Source organism: Salminus brasiliensis, chromosome 13 (assembly GCF_030463535.1).
Source record: "Salminus brasiliensis chromosome 13, fSalBra1.hap2, whole genome shotgun sequence".
In the NCBI taxonomy this organism is placed as follows: Eukaryota; Metazoa; Chordata; class Actinopteri; order Characiformes; family Bryconidae; genus Salminus; species Salminus brasiliensis.
The window spans coordinates 27,793,737-27,805,193 of record NC_132890.1 but is presented as its reverse complement, the minus strand read 5'-3'; the positions used below and the strand labels follow the sequence as shown (position 1 = coordinate 27,805,193).

The following is an 11,457-nucleotide window of genomic DNA, read 5'->3' as shown; positions in this document are numbered from 1 at the left end:
GTTCGTAGAGGCCTAATGGAAATTAGATAGGTACGATAGAGTTTATTCCTATTCCAGTGGCCTCCAACCCTGATCCTGGAGAGCAACCTTCCACAGACATTGGAACAAACCCTAATCCACCCCACCTAATCCAACTAATTACTGCTTCATTCCTTAATTGGCTGAACAAGGTGTGTTAGATATGGGTTGTACTTCAGGAAGGTCGCTATATACACTATATGGCCAAATATTGTAGAGACCCCTTCTAATGAAAGCATTCAGCTATTCTAATTTGCACCCAGTTCTGACACAGATGTGCAAATACACACATGCACACAGCTTGTCTAGTCCCTGTAGAGAAGAAGTATTGCCAATAGAATAGGTCTCTCTGGTGCAGAGAGCCACGAACCTATTGGCACCATGACTAATGCCAGATGTGGGCTAGAGGGGTATAATGTGTTCTCTGGTATAATAGTGCTCCATCCAATACTTCAGCATGAATTTGTGAGTTGAGGATGAGGTGGGGTGGTGATCATCCAACACTTCTCTTGATTTTGATATGTCTGTAGATCATTTACAAGATCAAGCAAGGCAACGTCATGAACGAAGATGGAAACCTTCTTTCCGTGGAAGAAGTGTGTGAGCGAGTAGTTGAGCGCATAGATCGGAATAATGATGGTAAGTGTTGCATGTAGGCAATAAAGAGTTCAGTAGATGCAAGCATAGTAATTTAAACCTAAACCAGGGTTGGAGTCCTGAAGGGACAGATTTCTTTGTGGTTCTCCTGCTCTGGCACACCTGATTCGACTTGCCCAGTAACTTCCCAGCCTACGAGTTCCTCTACTCTGATATAAAACATGACTGAACTGTAAACTTTGACTTAAAAAGTAGACCTAAAGTGAGTCATGATGCCAGATATATGGGATACACCTGGATAATGCCTAGCATGATGGGGAAACTGGGTATCAGTTTAAACATTAGTTTTTTCCGTACTGAGTCTTAAAAAAGTTTGGTCTCTGTTAGAGAGGGGGAGGAAAGGGAATGTAGGGGTTAGAGCCGAAATATTAATTTATGTCTTGTCAGCATAACAATTTAAGTTACTTACATGTCTGGGACAGAAACTGGCATGATTTGCCATATATTATTCCATTGGAGAATTTAGGCAAAGGCTGCAGCTGTCTGTCCATTCTCCATAGCATGATTAGCCTTTCTACCCATTGTGTGGACTTCTCAACCTTCTCAAACCTATTAGATGACCAAGTCCATGAACTGGCAGGTTCTAACGTCATGACATGGGGTCATCATTCTGTTTCGTGTGTGTTGCGGTTTTAGGTGACATTTCTTTAGAGGAGTTTCTGCAAGGTGCTCATTGCGACCCCTGGGTCAAAGACTTCCTCAGCCTGGACGTGAACCCCAGCGGTTGGGTACAAAATCTACAACAGATCAAGTCCCACTAGGATGCGGATACAGAGAAACTCTTCTCCTTTATCAAGCACAGAAACGGATTATGGGGATGTAACGAAGACTTCTGAAGCGCACCTTGTACCTTTGCTCAGTGTTGTACAAAGGAAATCCCAAGGACATACATGAACAAGCAGTTGATCTCATGGAGTCTGTGTATGGAAAGTGTGATTTGTCCATCTGTGAACCTGAGCAGCCTTGAAACAGCCTGACACTTTATACACAGGTATAATTATCACCACTGTCTGTCAAAAGTTTGCAGACACTTGGCTTTTAAGAATGAAAAGCAAACAGCAAGGTGTCTCCAAATTTTTTAATAAGGTTGGGAGTCTTATAGACTGATACTGCATATGAATTCCTTTGATATATAATGGCACAGATCTCCGAGGCACACTGTAGATTCCTGTTCCAGCAGCAACTGAGACAAGAAACACGAGAGAAATCTATATATCTGATGTTCCGGCTTTACTGGAGCAAATCCAGTCAAGGCAAATTAGGCATCTAACTCACTAGCTGCCATGTTCAAAGCTCAACCAATTGTCTTGTATACTGTACTGTTCTATCGTTGTAGCAGGTGTAGCCTTATAGCCTTTGCACCTTTTGCACCCAATTTATTGATGCCTTCCCAGCCTACCACTGTTTAGCCCCAACCATTTACATTTCTCACAGTTCTCACTGTTCTCTTTGTGTGTACAGACTAGCCAAGCAGAACAGTTTGCCCATTTTTGGAATAGAAAAACCTTGTAAATATTGTAAATGAACCTCAAGAAAAAATTTAAAATCCCCCAAAATTGCATATATGGGCACTTTAAGTGAAAGTCAGTAAGTATTTCAGAAGAAAACAAGGCAACACTAGACGTTTGATGGTCAGTGCAGTCTTTTAGACTGACGTATATATATACATTTTTATATGCTAGGGTACAAATCTCTTTACAGCACATGACGTCAGGGAAAATTCACAGCATGTTAAGGATCAGTACACAACAGCACATTCAGTGTTCTCACTTTACTGAAGCAAATCCACAATTTAAGACAAGACAATTTAGGCCTTTGACATGCTAGCTGCCATGTTCAAAGCTCAATGAAGTGTGTTGTATACATGAATTTATTATAGAAAGGGTAGCCTTACACATTGCACCTTTTGCACTCATTAGGCTGTAGCAGTTATCCACTACTGAGGAAGTGCTATATCACCAGTTTGATCTTGTAATATGTTATACATGTACTAAGAATATCACTCCTTATGTGCTCTTGTCCCCTAAGGTTACTAGGTGTTGTCTTGTTTGATCCCGTCCAGTTTGTATTATTATATTGTTTATATCATTATTATATATTCTCTGTTTTATAGAATCTTTTTTAAACACATTTTGCTGGAATGGTGCTGTTACAGTTTTGTTCAAACTCCAGTAACAATAAAAGTTATTATGCATGAAAGCAGCTGAGTACTGTTATAACTTTACATCAGATTAAGTTCAGTGTAGCTCAGCTGATGAAACGGCTGATTTCTTTTTAAACCTCCTCCCAGACTCATATGAATCTACAACCTTCTTTATGAAGGCCTCAGAGAGCGCTTACCATAGTGAGACTCACTTTAACAATTAAAAGCAAGCCAAACTAAATGTCTGAGGTTTAAATGAGACAGGCTCCTCCAAAATCCTCTCTAACCATCTGCAACTGATTATAATAATTAGACATTTTAAGTAGTACTTTTTCTTATTTATTTTAAAAGTTTTATTTGATTAGTTCATTTCTCAGATTTTCACCTGACACTGGGGACACACAAGTATCCATCATAGTTAAAATGTTGTGGCTCAGGGGGTTTAAGTAGACCTAAGTTGTATGTTGAACTGAAAGAACATATTGAGTAATAATATTATATAATAATATTGAGTAGACCCCCTTCTGACCAATCGAGGCTCCACAAGACCTCTGAAGGTGTCCCCTGTGGTATCTGGCACCAAGACGATGAGCTACAGATCTTTTAACAAGTTCTGTAAGTTGTGAAATGGGGCCTCTATGCATCACATCAATGAGCCTAATGCCAGTGCCATGACCCTGATGCTGGTTCACCGGTTGTCCTTTCTTGTAGCACTTCTGGTAGGTGCTCAGTCATGTGGGCTATTAAGGCTTTTGGTAGGTGCCCAATCATATAGGCTATTATGGCAATTTATTGGTCTTGCTAAATGAGTTCATGTTTATGTACTTCAAAACTCCCAGCTATGACATCCAAACTACCGTGGATACCTCTGTCCCCAGTGTGCTCTTTTTTGTAAACAAAATATGGTCATCATAGCACTTTTTAAGATGATCACACACATTCAACCAGGTGTGTCCAAACTTGGTACTGTGTATAAGGACAGGCAGGACCAGGAAGCGTGACACATAATGTGAATCTGACAGTTGTTCTTTATATTGTGTCACACTTTTTACATTGACCTCCATTTAAAGTTAAGCAGGTTTTCAACTCAGCCTTCTGGATGACTAGATGTACCTACCAAAAGCGCTACAAGAAAGGACAAACGGTGAACAAGCAATAGGGTCATAGGCAGCTAAGGCTCAATGATGCAATCCATGAAGGACCCACCTCCCAACTTACAGGACTCAAAGGATCTGCTGCTATTGTCTTGGTGCCAGATGCCTTCAGAAGTCTTGACCTGTCAGTTGCTTTGACGCTTTAATTCTACACTGTAAAGCGGATCACATTGTTGATGTGCTCATTGTGTCAAGTACTTTAGGTCTAATTGGCTAATCTAATCAAAACCGGCAAGATACAGTGCCAGCCAGTCCAATGCCAGCTCTATCAAAGAAATACCAGCCTAGTTTAGACAATGTGAACAGTGTGTACATGAACACACACACACAAACATAGGCCACACAAGGAAACAGGGAAGTTTAGGGACACATCAAACCTCTTGTCTGCAGCCCACCTATATAAGCTGTATTCAAATACACACACACACACACACACACCAGTGTTCACAAGTTCAAACTGATTTTTGTATCAACTCTCAATTATCAACTCTCCATTACCTCTTGGAGTGCCGGCTTTTCAGCTGTTGTGAATGGCACACTGAACATTCACAAAAGCAGCTGTGCTTAATACTCTCTGATCAGCAAAGCACACACACACACACCATGTCACAACCATATTGCTATCATTGCTGTGTTTTTAGAATTGTCCACCGCCGATCAACTATGGTAGACGGTGGCTGATAAACTGTGTATCAATAACTCTAGACCTTTTTTCAAGGGTTCTTTAGTAAGCAGGCTCAATTAAATGATAACTCAAATAACCATTTAAAAGCTTAAGTGGGTCTTTTGCCTGTTTATTTTCTGCCTTCCTTTTGTTTTTAAAAATGGGTTCTATATACAGTGACATGCAAATGCCTGAGCGCCCCTGGTCAAAATGTCTGTTAGTTTGGATGACCAAACAAGTAAAGGATGACTTCATTTCCAAAAGGTATACAGCTGCAGCTGGCACATCTCTAATATTTCTATCAAGATCAGTTCAAAGGAAAAGTCCTTACAACATACTATCAATACGGTAACACCGTAACACAGCATGTAAATGTTTTAGCAAAGTCTTTTAACTCTTGTTTGGGGAATTTTCACCCATTCATCCTTTGGAATGGTTGCTATTTCTGTGAGATTATTTGGCTTACATGCACTGCTCTTTTAAATAAATCAATCCACAGACTTCCATTAAGTTCAAGGAAGTAGAAGAGTGCACCACCACTCCCAAGTTTGCTAAAACCCTGGGGGGTTGTCTCTCTAACAATACTGCGAGCAGTTCTCTCTGAAATGTCTTCTTGGTCTTCGAGACCTCAGCTTGACCTCCACCGCTCCTGTTACCTGCTACTTTTTAATTGCATTATTTACTGAGCTGTCTGGAAATGCTTAGTTATCTTCTTATGGCCTTCTTTTGCTTTTGGGCATCAATTAATGTAATTTACAGAGTGCCTGGCAGCACTTGGGATCAGAAAGACCTAGACTTGGACCACATCTGGGTCATTCACAGCATGTGGGATGTAGATGGGACCATGCAAACACATTCAGAGCACATGCCTACCTGGACCCCACCTACCCCACATTCCACCCATGTAAGTGCCACATGAGCATGTTGGCTGGCACTAGTTGTGAAAAAGCCATAGCCCTGACAAGCTGACAGTGGTTTTCTAAAGAGCTCAAATTACTTTTTGTGCCAAAACTTTTGCGTAGTGCTCCTTTCCTTAATTTATAATATTAATTATATTAATTTAAATAAATCACACTATTCTTGCTTACAGTTTTAAAACATGTGTTTCATTAATGTTAAATTAGCTACATTTCTTTATATTTATGGCTTTAGGAGATCAGTTCATCTTCTATTAGCTATTCACAGTAGCATGCCACTGTAGCACCAAAAAGGGTTTTACTATCACCATTAAGTCAAAGAACAGAGTGCACCCATAGGTAAGTAGTTCTCCTAAAATGAGATAAATAAACTGGCAAATAAGTGGGTTCACTATTCCAGTTATATTCATTTGTCCTGTCACATTGCTGTGAATTCATCACCCGATTCCTTGCTTTTACCTGTCAGCTCATTAGACATTGAGTATAAAGCCATCCCTCAGCCATGTCAGAAATGTCTGATCCGTGGATTATCCTAGGATTAGCACTGTTGCTAATTGCGATAGGCCTGGGGATAAAATGGTTACCGGTTGTAGCATAGGAGGATTAAAAATGACACCTGAAGGATTGGGGCTCCTGCTAAGATGAGCCAATTACGTGACTGATATCATCTTAAGCCATATACCATAGATTAGTTATGTGTAGACATTCATACTCACCTCTATCAGCTCTAATTTGTCTTCTCCATCATCAGCCATTACAGATTTATTCAAAAGTGAACATTTTCAGGCCAGGCAGTGTCACTAATGGAGTCACTTAGCTGTTATTTAATATCTGTAATAACCTGTTTTGCCTATTGCATGTTACCTATTGTGAAGAAATGACCAGTTGTAGCAGTGATGTAGCAGTCTTACATCCATTATCGTTAAGGTCAAAGGTTCAGCCTCTGTGTATAGCGCCCTTAAGAAAAAAGATTAAATGTCAGAGAGCTGCTAGAGCTAATCCCCATGCCCTTCTGTGTCCAGTCGCACAACCTTTGAATAAGAGTAAGCGTTTATTAGGAAAAAGTCATATGTTCTTATTTCTTTTGCGCCAACTCTGTTATACTGTATTAATGATGAGTCCAGATATCAGCATCATACAGCATCTGTCACTTCAGCTGCTTGAGAAACAGAGTAGAGAACCTTTACATTATATACGTTGTACATTACATTTTCTCAGCTTGCTATTTTTACTCTACAGGGTGAGAGATCATGTATAAGCTTCTTACATACAAACATATGTGAAGTCTTTATTCTACATTCAGACAGTAGATTGTTTAATAAAACCCCATAAAAGATCTGTATTTGAACAACACTGTGATGCAATTCTTGTGTTTGCCAGTAGATGGTAGCATCATACCAAATCTTATGTTACCAGTTGTTTCTTCACACTAAAAAATAAAGGTGCTTTGCACTGTTCTTTGCACTGTTCAATTCCACTTTTGGTTTTGATTCCAGTGTGAAGAACCCTTTAAAGATCCAAAGAAGCAGCACTTGATGTAAGGTTTTGTTGTTGTTGTTTTTTGTTTTTTTTTAAACCAAATATTCAAAAATGTTCAAATATACCTAACAAAGTTAAAATTTGGCATTTCTTCTATTTTTTAACATTTAAAGTAGAATAAGTACAAAAATGGTTTCTCAATTTTATCTCTCTTTAACTGCACTGATCATTAGTGTGGCTACTAGTACACTTTAGTGCACTGGAGCATAATAACGTTTAGCATACTAGAGTCTCCCTTTTTTACTAGGGCAGGCACACCCATTATGCAAATGGTTAGTTACTACCCACCAACTGAGGAATTACTAGAAAACCCAGTATGTCCTCTAGGAGTACAGTCTGATTCAAATGGATTGCATGAATTGTGAAAATATTGCTTACACAAGAGTCAGAAAATCGGCGAGCAAATTCTGGGTACACATTTTAAAGATTTTGTGACTGAGGAAATGCTACAGGAAATTGCAGAAGAAACGAACTTGTACAGTGTGCAGAAAATGGAAAGTCGGTAAACACAAATGCCCAAGAAATCTTGGTATTCTGGGTATTCTGGGTATGTACATGCACATGGGGTTAGTACAGATGCCCAATGTACGAGCTTACTGGGAGATAGAGTCAAGATACCCCCAGTTTGTGATGTGATGTCACGGGGTTGATTCCTGAATATGCTGACGCTGATTCACTTTCAAGACAACCTCAATGTGTCTGAGGATGCAAAAAAAGATTAAGTGTGGAAACGCTGTTGACGAAATCATGGTGCCTTTCAAAGGAAAATCACACCTACGGTGCTACACGCCAGGAAAACCTCACAAGTGGGGGTTCAAGATGTGGGGACTTGCCAGGCAAAGTCTCTACAACTTTGTGTGTCAAGGGGGAGAAGATCTCGCCAAAAAGAAGTCTGATGTTGGTGCTACAGGAGATGTTGTCCTGAAAATGACCTCAACCCTTCCAGCAGAAAAGAATCTTCTTCTTTACATCAGTTCCATTGGTGGCGCACTTGAAACAAAGAGGAATCTACTACATAGGCACTGTCCAAATGAACAGGGTGAAGAACTGCCGATGGATGAGAAAGAACTGAAGACAAAGGGAAGAGGGTCTCTGGATTTCAGAGTAAACCAGGAAGACAACATCATTGTGAAATGGTATGACAACAAAGCTGTGAACCTGCTCTCTTCTTTTGTTGGCGTTGAACCACTGGGCAATGTGAAGCGCTGGGATCAGAAAACCAAAACCTACATAATGGTTCCCAGACCAGCCATTGCTGACACATACAACAGGTTCATGGGAGGCATTGACCTTCTTGATCTGCTATCTGCACTGTACAAGTTCAGCTTCAGATCCCGAAGATGGTACATCTACATTTGGTGGCACACTGTTACAGTGGTAGTAATGAATGCATGGATCCGCTACAGAAAAGACCTGGAGAAACTGCAGCCCAGGCAGAAACCTCTGCCCCTGCGAAGGTTTCAGGATTCTGTTGGCACTGCCCTCACAAGTGCAGGTAAGGTCAAAAAAGGTGGCAGACCACTGTCCTCTGCAGAAGCAACGCCTCCCCGGAGGAGAAAAAACACTGAGGTTCCCCCTGATGTGAGAAAGGATGGCCTTAATCATTTCCCAACATGGGAAACCCTTGTGTACTGTGAGAAATTAAAACAAACCAAAAAAATAATAAATGTCTCTGTTGATGGCACTGATGAAGGTGAAGATGATGTCAAAGATAAGAGAGAGAGAGAGAGAGAGAGAGAGAGAGAGAATGGTTAGTTGGCTGTAATCTACACATTAAACTTATAAACAGTCATGAAGATAATAAGGCCATAAAGGATCCATGTTGAAGAGTCATGGTAAACAATTTTAAACACTAAAATAACTCATAATAATAATCAAGTAAATAAAAGCACATCCAAGTAAAATGACTTTAGTTGATATGACCTATACATGCTCCACTAATGTATTCTTTCATAGTAACTGTTGTTATGTTGCTGCACAGCGGTGGGTTTTCAGTTTAGCTAGACTGTGCTGATGTAGCAAATTAAAACTTAGAAATTCATCACAACATTTACATCCAACCTATCTAACCTAATTAGAAACTGTAAAGAACAAAAGCTCTCAAAACACAGACACCTAGAATACAGTGTATATTTAATATGATATTTATTATTGTAATAGATGAACTGTATAATAAAAAATATATACATTTCTATCAATAAAAAACAGATGAATTACTAAATAAACTAAAGATAGCATTTCCACTTAAAATCTCCTGATATCTTTATTATTATTATTATTATTTATGTTACCTTTATTACTATCTTTACGCTATTGTCTAAAAGTTCTGCTGATACTGAAAAGGATACAAAGCATTAAAAGGATACAGTTGGAAGTTCAGTGGAATCCAGGTGGTGGTCCGAGTGGTCTGGCAGGTGGCTGGGGAATCATCTGAGTCTCCAGGAAGTTGGTGTTGCTCGACTCCGAAGAACGGAAGCATCCACCCTCGCCAATGACCACTCCCTTGAACGTACTGGATGCCTTGGTTTGCTGAAAAGAACACAGAGAGAACCGATGATTAATAAAGGAGCTCCTCAGATCAGACACAGTGAGTCTGGATATTCAAAACTGAGGGGAAACTCTTACCAGGGTCTGTGTCCTCAGCAGCGAAGTGATGCTGGACTCTGTGGTGATCTGCACCTCCACCACACAGACCTGGTGTCCGACGCGCTGAGAGAACAGAGCAAGTGTTTGTCACAATGACTCCAAATTTGCTTAGGAGCTCATCTGTGCTGCTGAAAAGCTCCACTATTCAAACTGCTTCTGCCTTTACCTTGATGAAGGCCACAACCTTGACTGTCCCAAAGTGCTGAGGAGGGAGCTGCGTCTCCTATGAAGCAGAAAGACCTTTCCTCAGTTTAAGAACACTGACCCTGACCCTTTATATATATATATATATATATATATATATATATATATATATATATATATATATATATACTATCAATGGACTGATCGATTGATATAATGGATACACTTCCCATTCTCCTCTATAACCTCACCACTGGGAACAGGTTGAAGCACTGGTTGGTGAGCACCCACCAGTGCACGCTCTCCAGGCCGCTGTACACGGACTTCTGCTGCAGCGTCACCTCCACCTGCTGTGAACAGTGAGAGAGGGATGATGAACGGTGATGTTCCACAGAGAAAGAAAACTTCACAGTCAAACACGCTGACTCTGTACTGAGGTGAGATTTTCACTGCTAGAACAGAAAGAGGTAAGAACCTTCTCCCCATTGGAGAACTGCTGGGTAAAGGTGAGCGCGTAAGTCTGGCTGGCGCGCTGGACGTCCTTCTGCAAATAAATAATGGAGACATTAGGAAACACTGGAATACCTTTAATGGATATAGAGGCTTCAGAAAGTGAAGAACCAGTGGTGATTTTCTACAGAACAGAGCTTTCATGTTCTGAGAGCTGTATCTTACCCTGTATGTGAACAGGGGTCCACACCACAGCTCCTCGCTCAGCAGAAAGACCTCCCGAGGTCTGGGTGGGGAAGCCAGCTCCTGTAGTGCTGCAGTAATAATAAAATATCAGAAGAATCATATTAACTAAAGAAAAGCTCTTCCGGGTTTTCCTCCACTGCAGCAGCTACATGCACTAAGTGAGCAGATAGCAGCGCTGCTAACCAGCCGGTAGGGGTCATTACATCCGCTCGCTAACATTAGCTCCTAAAGCCGTCCACTGTCCAACAAACCCAGCCGCACAGGGGCTAATGCTCACACTGTACATCCATTTAAGAAGCGACTGTAGTTTTAACAGCCCGACACAGCAGAGAGAGCTAGAGGGCAGTGTAAGTTACTCACCCTCGAAGTGGGCGGTGTGGGCGGGAGCATCACCTGTGCGCCTCCGCTCCGTCCGGGTCCACCTGCGGAGCAGAAAACACGCAGCAGTTGTAGCGCCAGTGATGTAAATCACCGGCCGCAGTCGGAAGGGGTGTCGGTTAACGACTAATGGGACAGCGTTCTTTAGAACATCTGGAACATCTGTGGAACTCACAGACGTTCTAATCCAGCGTCTGTCACCCAGGAGATGGAGTTCAAATGCAAACATGTTTGAAGATGAAGTGTATCCTGGAAACCCAGCAATCCAAGTAAAATCACCATGACGACAAGAATCTAACACCATCTGAACTCAACATCAGTCTGATATTACAGACAATATCACATCCAATTCATCTATTACAATAATAAATATCATATTAAATATACACTGTATTCTAGGTGTCTGTGTTTTGGGAGCTGTTGTTCTTTACAGTTTCTAATTAGGTTGGATGTAAACGTTGTGATGAATTTCTGAGTTTCCAATTTGCTTTATTTTAATTT

General features: G+C 40.8%; 1 protein-coding gene across 1 annotated transcript; it reads right to left on the bottom strand.

The window, feature by feature from the left end:
• Nucleotides 1–9,385: 9,385 nt before the first annotated feature.
• On the bottom strand, nucleotides 9,386–11,185 carry LOC140575493 (uncharacterized). The gene is made up of 7 exons (XM_072695842.1): nucleotides 10,939–11,185; nucleotides 10,558–10,646; nucleotides 10,358–10,426; nucleotides 10,134–10,232; nucleotides 9,905–9,961; nucleotides 9,718–9,801; nucleotides 9,386–9,621 (listed from the first exon to the last, which is right to left on the bottom strand). Exons 1-7 carry the CDS (start codon nucleotides 11,183–11,185, stop codon nucleotides 9,469–9,471), a joined length of 798 nt encoding a protein of 265 aa, XP_072551943.1. The 3' UTR covers nucleotides 9,386–9,468.
• Between the last annotated feature and the right edge of the window lie 272 nt (nucleotides 11,186–11,457).

Bases quoted from the DNA above. Each gene is read 5' to 3' on its own strand.
- LOC140575493 (XM_072695842.1), bottom strand. From the start codon at position 11,185: ATGTTTGCATTTGAACTCCATCTCCTGGGTGACAGACGCTGGATTAGA. The intron at 10,233-10,357 runs GTTCTTACCTCT...CACTGTTCACAG, and splicing joins AGTTCTCCAATGGGGAGAAG to CAGGTGGAGGTGACGCTGCA. The intron at 9,962-10,133 runs GTGAGGTTATAG...TCTGCTTCATAG, and splicing joins GCTTCAACCTGTTCCCAGTG to GAGACGCAGCTCCCTCCTCA.